This window comes from Sinohyriopsis cumingii, chromosome 1 (assembly GCF_028554795.1).
Source record: "Sinohyriopsis cumingii isolate HCF-2022 chromosome 1, ASM2855479v2, whole genome shotgun sequence".
Classification (NCBI taxonomy): Eukaryota; Metazoa; Mollusca; class Bivalvia; order Unionida; family Unionidae; genus Sinohyriopsis; species Sinohyriopsis cumingii.
In genome coordinates, this window is record NC_142961.1 from 113377887 (window position 1) to 113398432 (window position 20546).

Below are 20546 nucleotides of genomic sequence, written 5' to 3' on the forward strand. Positions count from 1 at the left end.
AGAAAGATTACTTGCATGAGAGAACTAATGTAGCCCTCTCAGAATATGTGCACTGCATGCCGCCAATACAAGCACCAGCTTGAAAGGAAAAAGGCTCTCATTGAGAAGGAAAAGAAACGATTGCACATTGAGCCAAAAAAGGAAGGCTAAAGAAATCTTTGCCAAAGCTGCAAAAAGAGCTCAACTGTCATATCAACAGGTTGTGTTTTTTGGAGAAAAAGACAAGTGAATGTGTGGGATTATTTGGATATAGTTGATGTTCTTGGATGTTTATTTTACAGATTTGTTATGAAAAGATAGAAGTATAATATATTTGCTGCAAAAATTGAGAAAATATTGTGATTTAATTATGATGTGAACACTGACATGCACATAAAATATCTTCAGCATCAATAGTATTGGAGAACAAATTCATGTGACTATAAATATTATGAAATTATTGAAGTCGCGTTGAACATTTTTGGTAAGTTTATTAGTTTTTCAAAAGATTATTTTGGTTTCTTTTATGATCATAATTTGTACCAGGAGCAGTATTTTATGGGTGTAAAATGCTTCTTTGGTTGGGGACCTTTGGCCTACTGGACACCCAGATCGGGGGTTTTGCCCCTCGAGACCCTAAAGAGGGAGGATCCCCAAACCCCCTTAAAAAAAATTCAGCTTTTTTAATGGAAGACCAAAATCATGTCTGTAGACTGGTTACACTTATGCCAGTGAATTCATGTTTAATATAGTGATAAATGATAACCATTCATATGGCATGCAAATAGACATGTTCATGAGGGGTAATTTGCAAACTTTCCTGCACTAAATTACTTTAAATTAATATTAGAGTGCTGCTATCCAATTGCCCCCTCCAAAACAACAGGCTCTGATAATGTGAACTTTTGGAAAGAAATTGGAATGGTAATAGAGTCAGTAGCCTATACATTCCTATGACCACAGTAAGATTATTAATAAAGTTAGATTTTTTGTCTCAGGCAGTCTCAGAATTAAAACAGTGCAACAAGTTTTAATTTCAGAATTATCGAACTGTGACAGTTTTTCCCTTCACTCTCATTTGTGCATCAGAGATCCCCAAATTGTTTATTTGATCTCCAGTTCCGACACCAAGGTGTGTTTTTTACTTCAATCTGACTTCCAGTTCTAACACCAATGGGATATTTGACTCACTGATGTAGAAATACAAAGAGGGATTCTGATGTACATATCATTAAATGTTTGCTTTGTGAAATGAATTGGGTTTATACTGGGGCATCATACCGCAGACATGTAGCATGATGTCCCACCCAGTCACATTATCCTGACACCAGGCCGACCAGTCCTAACACTAACTCTTAATGCTGAGCGCCAAGCGAGGCAGCTGTTAGTACCATTTTTGTAAGTCTTTTATATGACTCGGCCAGGGATCGAACCCATGACCTCCTGCATCCCAGGCGGACGCTCTAACCACTAGGCCACCGGAGCAGTTTAAAAAACAACACAGAAATCTGGCCCATGAACAGTAATTATATTAAAGAAATTAGAAATCCATTGGGCTACTAAAAATAAAATGTGAAACCTTCATATCAAGAAGTAGTTTATTACAACATTTATTAACTTTAATTTCGTTTACCAAGTCGCTGTTGTATAAAACACGTAGAATCGTGTTTGCGGCCCTCTAGAAGTCTTAGAAAATGCAATCTGGCCCTTTGCCAAAAAAGGTTTTGCATCCCTGCACTACGATCATACCATGAAAATCTGTCATTTCTCCATTTTCATCTTTTATGCTCATATTTAGTATGGTAAATGAATTAACACTAAATATCAGCCAAAAAAGATGAAAATGAGAAAAATGATAGATTTTTACAATTTGACTAGCATACATTTTTCATGTTAAGTAAAAAACATAAGACAGAAGAGATGTCGATTCCTTTATAAAGACTATATATATGGTTGCAAACACTGATCCTGATTTTTTTTATAATTTGTTTCTTTTGGCATCCTGATTTTCATTTCATTCAAGGTGGCAGGTCTGTATAAAGATGAGCACCTTGGACTATTCAGGTACCCAGACCCCCACACACACTTGCACACACTCTGGTAGAACTTGAATTTTAATTGTGGCATTTGCATTTTTTTTGTAGACTCCAGATATTTTGACCTTAGACCAAATAATGACCAATCAGCCGGACAAGAAGGAAATGATCCTTCGCAACATGAAGGAGGCTCTGTTGCCACTTATTGATAAGTATGATTCACTTTTATCTTGCCTGCACTTGCAGAAAATAATGATTGGTATCACTTTCAAATATCGGTGGCTATTGGCAGTTAAAAATTGTCAGTTTTTTGTTATGTTTTGTAAAGAAGATTTAGTGTACAGTGTTGCATAATTTATCTGTTACTAATTATGTTTCTGAAGAAATGCTAACAGAATAATGGGGCTAGTTATTTATCCATACATTTTGTATTTAGAAATAATTTTGGGAACTGATCACAGGCAACGCCATAAATTCATTGTTGTAAGTAGTAAAATGTATGATTGTGATGGATTTAATATGGAGCAGTCACCCATATATGCATTTAGAGTTTTGTATTGTTTTTATATGAACTCTGTCAGTAATCAGAGTACCCAGGCATATATATTTTAAAATTGAACAGCTCGAAGCTAATATCATAGTTTAAAGCTGATTTAAGTTTTGCTTCATTCAAGTTGTCTGTGCTGTCTAGATAAGCTCACGTGTCTGTGCTAATAAGAAATAGTCATTATAAGGGAAATATTGATGACACCACTTAAAGAGGATTTTAACCAAAACATTTGTCAACATTGTTATTTTTTATGAACCTTATTGATATCAATTTGTCATACTTGTCAGCATTGTTATTTTTTATGAACCTTATTGATATCAATTTGTCATACTTGTCAGCATTGTTATTTTTTATGAACCTTATTGATATCAATTTGTCATACTTGTCAGCATTGTTATTTTTTATGAACCTTATTGATATCAATTTGTCATACTTGTCAGCATTGTTATTTTTTATGAACCTTATTGATATCAATTTGTCATACTTGTCAGCATTGTTATTTTTTATGAACCTTATTGATATCAATTTGTCATACTTGTCAGCATTGTTATTTTTTATGAACCTTATTGATATCAATTTGTCATACTTGTCAGCATTGTTATTTTTTATGAACCTTATTGATATCAATTTGTCATATTTGTCAACATTGTTATTTTTTATGAACCTTACTGATTTGTCATTTTTTATGAACCTTATGGATATCCATTTATCTGTTGGACAGGAATATTCTTCTTCATTCTATGGTCCATAGGCTGTTCTTGGAGTTTTTCACTTATGCTGGGGACAAGATGAGGGCAGTAAGTATGAGATTCATAAACTTTGTCTTAGTGCATGGTAATATTTATAGCATGTTAGTGTCCTAACCCCTTTACTAGGTGAATTGCAGCATGTTAGTGTCCTAAACCCTTTACTAGGTGAATTGCAGCATGTTAGTGTCCTAACCCCTTTACTAGGTGAATTACAGCATGTTAGTGTCCTAACCCCTTTACTAGGTGAATTACAGCATGTTAGTGTCCTAACCCCCTTTACTAGGTGAATTAGAGCATGTTAGTGTCCTAACCCCTTCACTGGGTGAATTACAGCATGTTAGTGTTGTCACCTTTACTAGGTGAATTACAGCATGTTAGTGTCCTAACCCCTTTACTACGTGAATTACAGCATGTTAGTGTCCTAAGCCCTTTACTAGGTGAATTACAGCATGTTAGTATCCTAACCCCTTTACTAGGTGAATTACAGCATGTTAGTGTCCTAACCCCTTTACTAGGTGAATTATAGCATGTTAGTGAAATAACCTATACTAGGTGATTTATAGCATGTTAATGAAATAACCTATACTAGGTGAATTACAGCATGTTAGTGTCCTAACCCCTTTACTAGGTGAGTTACAGCATGTTAGTGTCCTAACCCCTTTACTAGGTGAATTACAGCATGTTAGTGTCCTAACCCCTTTACTAGGTGAATTACAGCATGTTAGTGTCCTAATCCCTTTACTAGGTGAATTATGTGTTAGTGTCCTAACCCCTTTACTAGGTGAATTACATCATGTTAGTGTCCTAACCCCTTTACTAGGTGAATTACAGCATGTTAGTGTCCTAACCCCTTTACTAGGTGAATTACAGCATGTTAGTGTCCTAATCCCTTTACTAGGTGAATTACAACATGTTAGTGTCCTAACCCCTTTACTATGTGAATTACAGCATGTTAGTGTCCAAACCCCTTTACTAGGTGAATTACAGCATGTTAGTGTCCTAATCCCTTTACTAGGTGAATTACATGTTAGTGTCCTAGCCCCTTTACTAGGTGAATTACATCATGTTAGTGTCCTAACCCCTTTACTAGGTGAATTACAGCATGTTAGTGTCCTAACCCCTTTACTAGGTGAATTACAGCATGTTAGTGACCTAATCCCTTTACTAGGTGAATTACAACATGTTAGTGTCCTAACCCCTTTACTAGGTGAATTACAGCATGTTAGTGTCCTAACCCCTTTACTAGGTGAATTACAGCATGTTAGTGTCCTAACCCCTTTACTAGGTGAATTACAGCATGTTAGTGAAATAACCTATACTAGGTGATTTATAGCATGTTAATGAAATAACCTATACTAGGTGAATTACAGCATGTTAGTGTCCTAACCCCTTTACTAGGTGAATTACAGCATGTTAGTATCCTAACCCCTTTACTAGGTGAATTACAGCATGTTAGTGTCCTAACCCCTTTACTAGGTGAATTACAGCATGTTAGTGTCCTAATCCCTTTACTAGGTGAATTACAACATGTTAGTGTCCTAACCCCTTTACTATGTGAATTACAGCATGTTAGTGTCCTAACCCCTTTACTAGGTGAATTACAGCATGTTAGTGTCCTAATCCCTTTACTAGGTGAATTACAACATGTTAGTGTCCTAACCCCTTTACTATGTGAATTACAGCATGTTAGTGTCCTAACCCCTTTGCTAGGTGAATTACAGCACGTTAGTGTCCTAACCCCTTTACTAGGTGATTTATAGCATGTTAGTGAAATAACCTCTACCAGGTGATTTATAGCATGTTAATGAAATAACCTATACTAGGTGAATTACAGCATGTTAGTGTCCTAACCCCTTTACTAGGTGAATTACAGCATGTTAGTGTCCTAACCCCTTTACTAGGTGAATTACAGCATGTTAGTGTCCTAATCCCTTTACTAGGTGAATTACAGTATGTTAGTGTCCTAACCCCTTTACTAGGTGAATTACATCATGTTAGTGTCCTAACCCCTTTACTAGGTGAATTACAGCATGTTAGTGTCCTAACCCCTTTACTAGGTGAATTACAGCATGTTAGTGTCCTAATCCCTTTACTAGGTGAATTACAACATGTTAGTGTCCTAACCCCTTTACTAGGTGAATTACAGCATGTTAGTGTCCTAACCCCTTTACTAGGTGAATTACAGCATGTTAGTGTCCTTACCCCTTTACTAGGTGAATTACAGCACGTTAGTGTCCTAACCCCTTTACTAGGTGAATTATAGCATGTTAGTGAAATAACCTATACTAGGTGATTTATAGCATGTTAGTGTCCTAACCCCTTTACTAGGTGAATTACAGCATGTTAGTATCCTAACCCCTTTACTAGGTGAATTACAGCATGTTAGTGTCCTAATCCCTTTACTAGGTGAATTACAACATGTTAGTGTCCTAACCCCTTTACTAGGTGAATTACAGCATGTTAGTGTCCTAACCCCTTTACTAGGTGAATTACAGCATGTTAGTGTCCTTATCCCTTTACTAGGTGAATTACAACATGTTAGTGTCCTAACCCCTTTACTAGGTGAATTACAGCATGTTAGTGTCCTAAACCCTTTACTAGGTGAATTGCAGCATGTTAGTGTCCTAACCCCTTTACTAGGTGAATTACAGCATGTTAGTGTCCTAACCCCTTTACTAGGTGAATTACAGCATGTTAGTGTCCTAACCCCCTTTACTAGGTGAATTAGAGCATGTTAGTGTCCTAACCCCTTCACTGGGTGAATTACAGCATGTTAGTGTTGTCACCTTTACTAGGTGAATTACAGCATGTTAGTGTCCTAACCCCTTTACTACGTGAATTACAGCATGTTAGTGTCCTAACCCCTTTACTAGGTGAATTACAGCATGTTAGTATCCTAACCCCTTTACTAGGTGAATTACAGCATGTTAGTGTCCTAACCCCTTTACTAGGTGAATTATAGCATGTTAGTGAAATAACCTATACTAGGTGATTTATAGCATGTTAATGAAATAACCTATACTAGGTGAATTACAGCATGTTAGTGTCCTAACCCCTTTACTAGGTGAGTTACAGCATGTTAGTGTCCTAACCCCTTTACTAGGTGAATTACAGCATGTTAGTGTCCTAACCCCTTTACTAGGTGAATTACAGCATGTTAGTGTCCTAATCCCTTTACTAGGTGAATTATGTGTTAGTGTCCTAACCCCTTTACTAGGTGAATTACATCATGTTAGTGTCCTAACCCCTTTACTAGGTGAATTACAGCATGTTAGTGTCCTAACCCCTTTACTAGGTGAATTACAGCATGTTAGTGTCCTAATCGCTTTACTAGGTGAATTACAACATGTTAGTGTCCTAACCCCTTTACTATGTGAATTACAGCATGTTAGTGTCCAAACCCCTTTACTAGGTGAATTACAGCATGTTAGTGTCCTAATCCCTTTACTAGGTGAATTACATGTTAGTGTCCTAGCCCCTTTACTAGGTGAATTACATCATGTTAGTGTCCTAACCCCTTTACTAGGTGAATTACAGCATGTTAGTGTCCTAACCCCTTTACTAGGTGAATTACAGCATGTTAGTGACCTAATCCCTTTACTAGGTGAATTACAACATGTTAGTGTCCTAACCCCTTTACTAGGTGAATTACAGCATGTTAGTGTCCTAACCCCTTTACTAGGTGAATTACATCATGTTAGTGTCCTAACCCCTTTACTAGGTGAATTACAGCATGTTAGTGAAATAACCTATACTAGGTGATTTATAGCATGTTAATGAAATAACCTATACTAGGTGAATTACAGCATGTTAGTGTCCTAACCCCTTTACTAGGTGAATTACAGCATGTTAGTATCCTAACCCCTTTACTAGGTGAATTACAGCATGTTAGTGTCCTAACCCCTTTACTAGGTAAATTACAGCATGTTAGTGTCCTAATCCCTTTACTAGGTGAATTACAACATGTTAGTGTCCTAACCCCTTTACTATGTGAATTACAGCATGTTAGTGTCCTAACCCCTTTACTAGGTGAATTACAGCATGTTAGTGTCCTAATCCCTTTACTAGGTGAATTACATGTTAGTGTCCTAACCCCTTTACTAGGTGAATTACATCATGTTAGTGTCCTAACCCCTTTACTAGGTGAATTACAGCATGTTAGTGTCCTAACCCCTTTACTAGGTGAATTACAGCATGTTAGTGTCCTAATCCCTTTACTAGGTGAATTACAACATGTTAGTGTCCTAACCCCTTTACTATGTGAATTACAGCATGTTAGTGTCCTAACCCCTTTGCTAGGTGAATTACAGCACGTTAGTGTCCTAACCCCTTTACTAGGTGATTTATAGCATGTTAGTGAAATAACCTCTACCAGGTGATTTATAGCATGTTAATGAAATAACCTATACTAGGTGAATTACAGCATGTTAGTGTCCTAACCCCTTTACTAGGTGAATTACAGCATGTTAGTGTCCTAACCCCTTTACTAGGTGAATTACAGCATGTTAGTGTCCTAACCCCTTTACTAGGTGAATTACAGCATGTTAGTGTCCTAATCCCTTTACTAGGTGAATTACAGTATGTTAGTGTCCTAACCCCTTTACTAGGTGAATTCCATCATGTTAGTGTCCTAACCCCTTTACTAGGTGAATTACAGAATGTTAGTGTCCTAACCCCTTTACTAGGTGAATTACAGCATGTTAGTGTCCTAATCCCTTTACTAGGTGAATTACAACATGTTAGTGTCCTAACCCCTTTACTAGGTGAATTACAGCATGTTAGTGTCCTAACCCCTTTACTAGGTGAATTACAGCATGTTAGTGTCCTTACCCCTTTACTAGGTGAATTACAGCACGTTAGTGTCCTAACCCCTTTACTAGGTGAATTATAGCATGTTAGTGAAATAACCTATACTAGGTGATTTATAGCATGTTAGTGTCCTAACCCCTTTACTAGGTGAATTACAGCATGTTAGTATCCTAACCCCTTTACTAGGTGAATTACAGCATGTTAGTGTCCTAATCCCTTTACTAGGTGAATTACAACATGTTAGTGTCCTAACCCCTTTACTAGGTGAATTACAGCATGTTAGTGTCCTAACCCCTTTACTAGGTGAATTACAGCATGTTAGTGTCCTTATCCCTTTACTAGGTGAATTACAACATGTTAGTGTCCTAACCCCTTTACTAGGTGAATTACAGCATGTTAGTGTCCTAACCCCTTTACTAGGTGAATTACAGCATGTTAGTGTCCTAACCCCTTTACTAGGTGAATTATAGCATGTTAGTGAAATAACCTATACTAGGTGATTTATAGCATGTTAATGAAATAACCTATACTAGGTGAATTACAGCATGTTAGTGTCCTAACCCCTTTACTAGGTGAATTACAGCATGTTAGTATCCTAACCCCTTTACTAGGTGAATTACAGCATGTTAGTGTCCTAATCCCTTTACTAGGTGAATTACAGCATGTTAGTGTCCTAACCCCTTTACTAGGTGAATTACAGCATGTTAGTGTCCTAACCCCTTTACTAGGTGAATTACAGCATGTTAGTGTCCTAACCCCTTTACTAGGTGAATTAGAGCATGTTAGTGAAATAACCTATACTAGGTGATTTATAGCATGTTAATGAAATAACCTATACTAGGTGAATTACAGCATGTTAGTGTCCTAACCCCGTTACTAGGTGAATTACAGCATGTTAGTGTCCTAACCCCGTTACTAGGTGAATTACAGCATGTTAGTGTCCTAATCCCTTTACTAGGTGAATTACAACATGTTAGTGTCCTAACCCCTTTACTAGGTGAATTACAGCATGTTAGTGTCCTAACCCCTTTACTAGGTGAATTACAGCATGTTAGTGTCCTAACCTCTTTACTAGGTGAATTATAGCATGTTAGTGAAATAACCTATACTAGGTGATTTATAGCATGTTAATGAAATAACCTATACTAGGTGATTTATAGCATGTTAGTGAAATAACCTATACTAGGTGATTTCCTATAGCTTGCATCCTAGTGTATTGGGTGGCATTGTATTTGTACAGCTATTTGGATTTGTCTTGTTTTTATGGTATAATCTCTTACACCACATGAAGAAAAAGGGACAATTTCATCTTATAAAATTTTAATTGAAAATTAATTATATTTATTTGCAACTCCAGATTTTAAAAAAATTCTGACTTTAAAACAATCTGGCATTCTAACAATATAGCAGCTTATGCTGGTTCTTATCAGACAGTGGGGGGGCCCCGAGTGGTCTAAAGCGCTCTCCGTTACGGATCACTGCCATCTCACCTCTGTCTGCGCAGGTTCGAGTGTCAGATTCAGCCAATGTGGGTATGTGAGAAAGCTTGCCAGTAGCTTCTTGTGGGTCGGTGGTTCTTTCCGAGGTTTTCCCGGGTTCTTCCTCCACCATTAATACTGGCCGCCATGTATGGCCTATCGTATGCTGAAAAATGGCGTTAAACCCCACAACAACAACAACAACATCAGACAGTGGTATGAAATTGTAAACTTGCCCTTTTAAATGTTTTGAAGAAAGGCAAGTACAGTGCATGGTAGATGAGCTAAATACCTCACTTCTATCTCATTGACTGAATATGTCCTACAAATATGGTTTATCTTATAATTGTTTGCACTTGTTTTGAACAGACCTGTATATGCCAGTCTCTCTATATCTCTCTGATGTCAGAGCTAATAAGAAACAATCAGTATAATAAAAGATATGGTCAGCAAAATGTCTAGGGGATTTTCACTGAGAGCAAATTTAAAACTGCATTTTATCTGAAGAACCTTACTACTTTTAAACTTTCTCATCTTCTATTGAGTTTCTTTTCTAACACAGTAGCTAGCGACTTTCATTGTTGTTTCTAACACAGGATCATTTTGGTGATTATTGGTTCAATGAGGTACGAGTCTCTAGAACTGTCAACTGTCATATTTTGTGAATATCACCCAGTTTCTCATTCTGAGCTAATGTCACTCATAAAACTCGGATATCCTTGGCTTTCTTCCTAGGTGTATAGAATGTATCGTGTTATATATGAACATCCACATTTATCTTTCTTTCTGTGTGTCCCAATTGACAAACAAGAGGTTGCAAGTTTGAAACTTGTGGTGGCATTCTTAATTTTGTTTTTCTTCTCTATTTTTATGTTCAAACTTAACTTTTTGTTTTGTTGTTTACTTTCTCTTATTCCCATCCTAAGATGGGCAATTAACCTGTTTATTATATAAACAAAATATGGGAATGGATTGGCTAGATTGGTTGAAGTTGAAGTTAACTTGGCTGAAACTGCATGCAGTGCATGAACATATTTTTTTATGTGAAGTTGATTTTATCTCTAATCAGGGTATGTATGGTAACATAAGCTGTTGAAATAGAGAATGATATCTTTTGAATCATTTCCTAGTTTTGTGAATGGCAAGAATCATTGAAATAGAAGTAGGATGGTATTCACACCATTAAATCTTAAAGTGTAAATTTTTCTGTTTCTAAATTGTGCACATCAACTTGATTTGTTTGTTACAAAATATTTATATTAGCAAAAAAAAAGCCACCTTGTGGTTTCACATATTCAGACTGCATTCATAGCAATGTATTTTTTAGGAAGTAGAGCTTTACAAGTATGTAACCTTTTATGTTATATTTTTCTTTGAATATTTTCATTTGGATACTTTTCCTGCAAGGTAAAAGACCAGAAAATTACCAGTTGTATTTACATTCTTGTGGAAAAAGTCACTTGTCCTTATCCAGGATGAGTGGAGTTATAAATTGCTGTATATATTCTAGTCTGTAGCTGGGAATCAATGTTCTTCCTTTCTTCTTTTTTTTTTATATTTTTTATTCTTGTTTCTTTGTAGGAGATGATTGAGGCATTAAGAGAGGGTCTGATCCATATGTTGCACACTCGAGATGGTTCCAGAGTAGCCATGTTTTGTGTTTGGCATGGCGCTGCCAAGGTAAGAACTCATCTGAAATCCAAGGTCTTTGATAACATTATAAATCAAAACTTTGTAGTTTTAACATCTTAGTGATTTAGATTCCTTCGCTGGAGAGGGGAGGTGGCATTTTGCCGATGCAGTCCTTTGCTTGTTGTTGTTATTTTTCATCAAGAGCCATGGATGGTCAAGTGGTCTAAGGTGCATGCTTTTAGAAATCACACACATCTCACCTCCGTCAGCATGGATTCAAGTCTTGACTCAACCATTTTGGGTGTGTCAGACAGCTTGCCAGTAGCTTCACATGGGTCAATGGATCTTCCCTGGGTCTTCTTAATTTCTTCTTCTACCAAAACATACAGGCCACCATGTATTACCTATCTTGTGTTGAAAAATGGCATTAAAATCATATAACCACAAACCTCATTGTTCATTGGTTAGTTCAATACCATCTCATTATTTCATTATTCCATCAATTCACCTACACTTGCAAAATTTGGGATATGGATGCATCTCAGTAAGAGTAACATACACATACCAGTGTGTGTGTGTGTGTGTGTGTGTGTATATATACACACACACACATATACATATAAATACATACATACATATACATACATACATACATATATGCAAATTCTTGTCTTCACATGGAAACTTTGAATGCTACTTGCTATAAGCAATAGCCCAGGAACAGTTCCTCATATTTTGAATGCAATTTGGTGTGCACATTGTCTCTTAAACTTGGAGAAAAAAATTGTTTTGTTTTCTCCATTTAATTTTGTAGAGTTATGGCTGTTTGTAATCAGCATAGTTCAAGAACCGTATAGCATGTTATATGGTCATTTTTTTCTCCGTTAACTTTGCATTGTCAAAATTGTTGAGTATTTTATGATACTGAACTTGCACGCTGATAAAGGAACTTTCTGTTATAAACAAACAATGGACACAGATGGCCAGCACTTTTTGTAAACAAATCATGTCACTCACATAGTAGGCAGTTTACATTTTGGTTGATTCCTATTTCTGAATGACATAAAGCAGATGTTTCTTGGACTGCCACATGCCAGCTGCTTTGCTACATTCCGCATTAACTTTTTTGATACAATGTTTTGGATTTAGGTGGGAGATGCCATTTCATAAAACTGCTGGGTACCTGCAAATAACGTGCAAGTGACAAGGCATAAACTGTCTTCTTTAGCTGGTAATAAGAATGGCAGTAAATATACTTACAGTTTTACATCCTGAATTTCCTTTCTTAGTTCTTGCAAATCCAAATTACATGAGCCATGTCATGGGTTCTCAAGCTTGATTACACATTTCGAAATCGTACTGTAATTTTGACTATATTCCAAGTGCAATTACATCCTCCTTACTGCACTCAGAATGAAATAAACATTAAATTCGATATCAACTTTTTGATAATTGCAATTGAAAGACTTCATATTTTCCCCACATTATGATTTCAAATATTCAATGACAGAACAGAAACACACTTGCAGATGTCAACATGCTTGTCACTCACCATTTCAGTCGGATGTATTTCATGTAGAAGTAGCACCAGTGAATCCAGTTCATAATCACGAAATTTCGTAGAATCGACAAAAATACAAAAATCTGTTTATTCCAGATCAAATGGAAAAGTTGTTGCAATGTGTATTCAGTCAGAATATGAATCTTAATTTCAATTTTAAGTAGACCAAAACACCATTTTTTTTAAAAAGTTATCTCTAGTGCATGAATTAAATTCAAATTTATATGGGCAGAGTTATGTGCACATTAAAAATGTAGTTGTTTAATAATGAATCTGTGCTTGTGTATTTAGTTTGGAATATAGCGTACATTCAGTTACTTTAATTTTTTATATAATTAAGCCTTAGTTAGAATAAGAAAAATGAGCATGTTGTTGTTGTTGTTGTTGTGGGGTTTAACGCCATTTTTCAGCACACGATAGGCTATACATGGCGGCCAGCATTAATGGTGGAGGAAGAACCCGGGAAAACCCCAGAAAGAACCACCGACCCTTGAGAAGCTACTGGCAAGCTTTCTCACATACCCACATTGGCTGAATCTTAGAAAAATGAGCATGTAATAAAAAGGTTACTGCCTTTGTATGGAAAAATATGAACTCATTTTGTCGGATATACTGTACTCCCAAGGTCATGCTGTAGTCCATCTGAAATACTCGTTCATATTTTCCCATACAAATGCAGTAACCTATAATTCTGAAATAAAATATATAGATGAGTGTTTTATGTTCTTTCATGTCTACTCCACTTTGGACATAGGTATTAATTTTAGCATGTGATGTTTTTATTGAAGAGTTCTCACAGGATTTAAAAATTTCTGTGTTATCATTTACAGGAATCATGAACCATGAATGCCCAGTTTTACCTATTTTGGGTTCCCCTACACAGGTTACTCCATTTAAAGCCCTTTTGATCTAACTATATTTAATGTTGGCCTTTTATGGTGCACCTTTTGCTTGTAGCTTAAGTGTTACATCGTCAGATTCTAAATATAATACATTGTCATGTCGCATTCTAAATTGTGTACATTACACTGGACAACAAATTTTTACAAAAGTCATGTTACTGAAATAAAATTAGTCAATTCTTATCAATTTTTATGTGCTGAACACGAATATGACAGTCAAATTGCAAAATTGGCTCTAGTTTTTTTGTAATCTGCAAGAAATTAATGTTTACATAACGAAATGCATTCCAATAGTAAAAGGTCAACTGTAATAGCCTACCTATAAAAAATCAAGTCATTGACTACATCTTTGATTTCTTCGCCTGTCTCTTGTACAGCTGTTCGGGAGCATCTCTGAGGAGTGTCCAGCAGTAGTCAGCCAGCATTGTAGTGGACCATTTTCCCTGGTATCTTTGTTCCATTGTTGCGATATCTTGATGAAAACGTTCGCCGTGTTCATCACTAACAATACCACAGTTGCTAGGAAAGAAATCCAAATGGGAATGAAGGAAGTGAATCTTTAGAGACATATTGCAGCCAAGTTTCTTATACTTCATCAACATGTCTTCTACTAGTTCCTTATAGTTTTCTGCCCTAACATTTCCGAGGAAGTTTGTAGAAACTAGGCGAAAAGCATTCCATGCTTGTTTCGCGTCACCTTCCAGCAAGTTGTTGAACCGGTCATCTTTGAAAAGCTCTCGAATCTGAGGACTCACAAAAACTCCCTCTTTAATCTTTGCTTCGCTGAGTCGAGGGAATTTTTCATGCAGGTATCGGAATGCTGGCAAAGTCCGGTCAATGGCTTTCACGAAGTTCTTCATCAAACCTAGTTTGATGTGAAGGGGTGGTAGCAAGATTTTCTGAGCCTCAACCAGAGCTGGGTGTTGGATATTCTTCTCTCCAATGGCTACATTCTGCCTGTGAGTCCATTCCTTCCTCATGTAGTGCATTTCCCTTGCTCGGCTATCCCACTCGCATAAGAAACACATGTATTTTGTATATCCTTGCTGCAGTCCCATTAAAAGGGCAACTACCTTCAAATCACCACAGAGGTGCCAGCTGTACTTGTTATACTCAATGGAATTCAGTAGCTGCCTTAAGTTATCGTATGTCTCTTTCATGTGGACAGCATACGCTACTGGAATAGATGGAAGAATGTTTCCATTGTGCAAAAGCACAGCCTTGAGACTCAGTTTCGAAGAGTCCACAAATAGTCTCCATTCTTGTGGGTCATGAGTGATTTTTAAAGCATTCATCAGGCCCTCAATATCGGAACAGAATATCAGATTACTTTCCTTTCTGAAGAAAGGCTCCAATTGCTGGTGGCGCTTTTGATATGCAGTAATTGTGACATCTTCTTCTAGAAGATTCCATTGTTGGAGTCTTGATCCTAGCAATTCTGCCTTGTTCTTTGATAAGTCCAAATCACGAATCAGGTCATTTAGTTCTTCCTGTGTTATTCTGTGTGGGGTTGATGATGCACCACAGTGAAAATCTGGATCACTGCATGCTGATGGACCAGGAGAAGAACAGGTCGACTCACCTTTGTCTTCGTCAGATGGATCAAGAGAATATTCTGCTGGAGGTTCTGGAATAGGAAGTCCCTCACCATGTGGAACTGGTCTCAATGCAGACGGAATGTTTGGGTAGACTATTCTCGACTTCTTTCGCTAAGTTATTCCGCCGGAAAGAGGAGGAACCAAGCAGAAGTAACAGTCATTTAGGTGGTTGCTTGGCTCTCTCCACACCATTGGGACTGCAAACGGCATTGATGACCTTTTGCAATTCAACCACTGTGAAAGCTGTGTTGTACATGTAGCACAGCATATATGCGGAGCCCAAGGCTTGTCTTGGTCACCAACCTTGCATCCGAAGTAAAGATGATATGCCTTCTTCACTTGAGAATCGATACTTTTCTTCTGGTTGGCAAATGTCACTTCCCCACAAATATAGCAAAAATTGTTCGCGGTATTAACACACTTTCGAGGCATTACTGTTCTTTATTGTACGTAAATGGATAAAATAATAAGTTTTATGTAACAGTAGCTTGAACTGTCTCGCACAACGTCTAAAATATTTTAAATGCTGAATCTATCTGATTGGGCTTTATATAGTACACTGCTTACGTCAGCTTCAGCAGCCGCCTGGCATTAGTATAATAGGCCTACACATGTATAGTACACTGCTGACGTCAACTTACTTCAGCAGCCGCATGGCATTAGTATTGCATTGCATCAGAAAATGATGCAATCAACTGTGGATGATGTGAGCATGATGGTATTATGCAATGTTACATCATTATTCCGGATGTTGCTGCAGTCCTACTGGAGAAATTTACACAGTGAAACATAGAAAATGAGGTATATGAATATCTTCAAAACGAGAGCCAATACAAATTTTTCACGGTTATATTCGTGTTCGGCACACCAAAATACTACAGATTAGGGCCTTTTCAAGTCAGTAATGATTTCACTGTTGACCAGTGTTATCAGGTAATTTCATGTCAGATTCTAAATTATATACATTTTCATGTCAGATTCTAAATTGTGTACATTGTCTTGTCCTGTCAGGTTATAATTTGCGTACATTATCATGTCATGTCAAATTCAAAATTGTGTACATTGTCATGTCGTGTCAGATTATAAATTGTGTACATTGTCATGTCGTGTCAGATTATAAATTGTGTACATTGTCATGTTGTGTCAGATTATAAATTGGTACATTGTCATGTCGTGTCAAATTCTGAATTGTTTCAGGACCGTAAGGTGATCATAAAGAGCCTCAAGACTCATGTTGTGAAGATCTGCAAGGAGGAATATGGACACTTGGTGATGCTGGCAATCTTTGATGTTGTAGATGACACCAAGCTGGTCCAGAAGGCACTTCTAGAGGTCAGTCATAGTCTGACATATTATTTTTTATGTGCAAAGGATGTTCTTATGTTGAAAGCAAGAGATAACAGACTTTATCAGATCACATGACTTTTTAATAGTATTTGCAAATCTATTGTATGTATGATGTTAGACAACTCTCTAAATGCTAATAGTAAGTTACTGATCTTTCCATCAGCTTTTACTCCTTATTCCCTGAGCCAAGCAGCTGGTTCTTGCCCAACGGCATGCAGATTAAAAGATCATTTAAGACAGTGATAGCCTTAACGGTGCTATGTCCTGAAAATTTCAAATTTTTATAGAGGGGCTACTTTAAAGAAATTATTTTTTAAATAAAGTTGGGAAAGTGTACAACATTTATTGTTGCTTTGTATTCCAAATAAAATAAAATTTGGCCATGAAGGTTGTTCACATTAAAATTATGTTCATAATGGTATTAATTTTTCATGTGATATGCAGAAATAAAATACTGTAGTATCATTTATTTTCGTTAGTCTCAATTTTCGTGGTTTTGTAAGAACAAGGCATTTTCTTGGGTACTTAAATTCGTGGTTTTGCCTGTAAAAGTTTGCATATTAGTAGGTATTTAATTTCACGATTTAACCTCTACAAATACACAAATTAAAGGGTCCAAAACCCAGTGAAGTGTGAGCTTTAATACTCTGCTGTAATTAGTGTATATACATAGTTTTTCATTATTAATAGTGTTTCAAAAAATAGATATAGTATTTTACAGGGTTGTTCTTATGGATTAAATAAGTGTAGATAAAATGTGCTTTCAGAAGGATTTAAATGTTTCAGCAACAGTTGTACTCAAATGAAGGATCGATTTGAATAAGTATTAAATTTAATTTTCATATACTGTTATTTTGTAATATTTTGTCTTTCATTTTCAGTATTACTATTGCATAGCTGCCAACCCTCACGAATTCTCCAATTCTCAATTATTTTAAATCTTTAATAAAATAACCGATTTCCTGTTAAGCACTAGTTGTGATATTGGCAGTTGCCAAAACGGTCTGGTACTGCTGGTCGCGATATTAGTAGAACTACAGTCGATTGGTGCAGTTGGCGCAGGAGCAAGCATTTTAGCCTATTTTACTCTATATGTATAAGAGTAGTTTTGCAAATGCTTTTGAGAGAAACCAGGGCCTAACTGGAATTTTGCTCCATGCATGCGCCACCAACACTAATTTGAATTACTGTTCGGCACCTCATGTTGTAAAATCTTGAAAATGGCTTCACCACCAAGGAAAAAGAAATGTATTGCTCAAAAAGTGAAGTTTAATTTGGAATGTACTACAAATTGGCTGTGCATTCAGCCATTAAACATTGATATACATAATGCTTTTTGCACACAGTGTGCCACAAATTTTAATATTGGGCATGGTGGCAGAGACAATGTGAGGAAGCACATCGGTTGCAAAAAACATGTAGCATGGGAAAATAAGGATTTTGCAGATTTCAGCTCTGGAATATTTTAAGCCATCAACGGAAGACCTGCAGGTTACCAACACTGAAGCATTATTTGTGAGTTTTCTTGTTGAACACAATCTACCTTTATCAGCTGGAGACCATGCTAAATATTTGTTCCGACAAATGTTCCCGGACTCGAAGATTGCTTCCAAATTCACCTGTGGAAGAACCAAAAGTTCTGCAGCTCCTGTACATTCCTCACAGCAACAGTGACAGTGAAAGAGTATTCTCTCTAGTGAGGAAAAATAAGACAGACTTTAGGCACTCCTTAGGTGCAGAAAATTTGTGGGCAATTTTAGTCACCAAGATCAACCAGCAGTCAAGAAAGAAGCCTGAACTGTTTTAAACATATTTACGATCAAGCGATTGAGGAAGTTCAAGTCTGCCACAGTACCATGTCTTGATAAATAACCACAAGAACAAGTGAAGTTTATGAATACTGTAATAAATAGAAATGCAGATATATTTCTGCATATATGTAGTGTTTTAGTTTTATATTGCGATCTTGATATAGTGTAGTATTGATGGTCAGAGTGGATGGAGTTATTGTCATGGTATTTTTCACTAATTCATGACCAAGTTTTCTCATTTTTATCCCTATTTTCACTAACTGTGAGCCTGGAAGGTTGGAAGCTATGCTGTTTGAATACCTTATGCTTTTTCTCCATTTTCTCTCTATCCTTACTTAACTCACATATCGATTTTAGGCAGTGAGTTAAAAAATACAGCTATCGGATACCTTATTGAACATGTGCATTGAAACAATATAAAATGATTTATTATTCTTGTTTCAAAAGGTTAAACTGAAAAAAAAACATGTGAAAGCTAATATTTAATTACCATATTACAGTATTGACCTTGATTTATCAAATACTAGTAGCTGTGTTAATCTCTAGGAATAAAACACTGTAAGAAAATGGGGATCATTATCCAACGTAGCTCATTTTTTCATTGGGGATTTAAATTCATGGTTCTGGGCAACAACTAAAACCACGAAAATTGGTCCCCCATGAAAATTGATGATACTACAGTACTCGTGCAGAACAGTTAACAACTAATTTATTTACAAATATTGGTCCTTTTTAACTTATATCCATCACTCCCCAAAAATTAGGGGAAGTGTATGAACCCCAAACAAATGACATCATACAGTTATGAATAATCTACATATATCATATGTCTGGAAATTTAAATTTGAATAAAAATTTTAAAAATGTATAATAGTTCATTTATGTTCTGTGAAATAATACGCTTTCAAACAGAAAATATTTTGTGGACTTAGCATTGCTGAGCATTCTGCATCTGCGTTGCAGTGATGGAGTGTCACACATACCATGGCCACCCAAGTTAGAACATTTAAACATGTTAGTTACTTACGGGATTGAGCTCTGCATTCATTCATTGTTTGTTTTGGGTGGTGTTACTCTGTCAACGGATATCATACACTCCAGAATGACTAATGTGAACATGATGTTGATACTGAATATGATACAACAAAAAAGTCATATTCCATCAACCATGAGTTCTAAAATTTGGTTTTATACATCTTTGTTCACTTCACTGATGATGCATTCATTGCTGAATCCCAGCTTCTTTTTGATGGTGGGGTATGGTTTTATAGGCATCTATCTTGATTGGCAGCATACATCAGTTAAACACAATGCATCTTGTCATGAGCTGGATGTTGTCTTGGGAATTATAGTGACTTTAATTTAATTCAAAGTATTGTGCCCATGATCGTCAAATATAATCGTGAATGTTATACTATAGGTTTACATCTTTATTGCTATACGAAATTGCTTTGAGATTACAATATTTTGACAAGAACGATGAATAACAAATAAAATGCATGTAAAGCGATTACGCATATTTTCCCTTCTTAAACCTGCTGCATTTTGACCTTGAAAATGGTAACCTAGCACAAACCTGTTATAAGAGACCACTTGTCCTGAGAGACCACTTTTTGTTGGCAATAGCATAGCTGCCAACCCTCACGAATTTGGTGTGAATTTCACGACTTTTTCAGCGATTCACGAATTCACGCCGTAAGACAAAAATTCACGAAATTTTCGATCCTCAGTTATTTTAAATCTGTAATAACCGATTTCCCATTAAGCGCTAGTCATGATATTCGCAGTTGCCGAAACGGTCCGGTTCCGCTGGTCACGATATTAGTAGATGTACAGCCGATTAGTACAGTTGGCCCGGTCGCAAGCATTTTAGCCTATTTTAATCTATATGTATAAGAGTAGTTTTACAAATGCTTTTGAGAGAAACTGGGGCCTAACCGGAAATTTGCTCCGTGCATGCGTCAAAACACTGATTCGAGTTACCGTTCAGCATTGCATGTAAGATTTTGAAAATGTCTTCACCGCCAAGGAAAAAGAAATGTGTTACTCAAAAGTGAAGTTTAATTTGGAATATATCAAAAATTGGCCGTGCAT

General features: G+C 36.5%; 1 protein-coding gene across 2 annotated transcripts in view; it reads left to right on the plus strand.

Annotated features, from left to right (window-relative positions):
- Window positions 1-20546, plus strand: part of LOC149807649 (pumilio homolog 3-like) — an 85836-nt gene that overhangs the window by 38254 nt on the left and 27036 nt on the right. For both annotated transcript variants that reach the window (XM_089969141.1, XM_089969142.1), the window contains exons 10-13: window positions 2124-2227; window positions 3287-3362; window positions 11183-11281; window positions 16492-16626. In XM_089969141.1, coding sequence (XP_089825267.1) covers window positions 2124-2227; window positions 3287-3362; window positions 11183-11281; window positions 16492-16626 — 414 coding nt within the window. The remainder of the gene's footprint in view (window positions 1-2123; window positions 2228-3286; window positions 3363-11182; window positions 11282-16491; window positions 16627-20546) is intronic.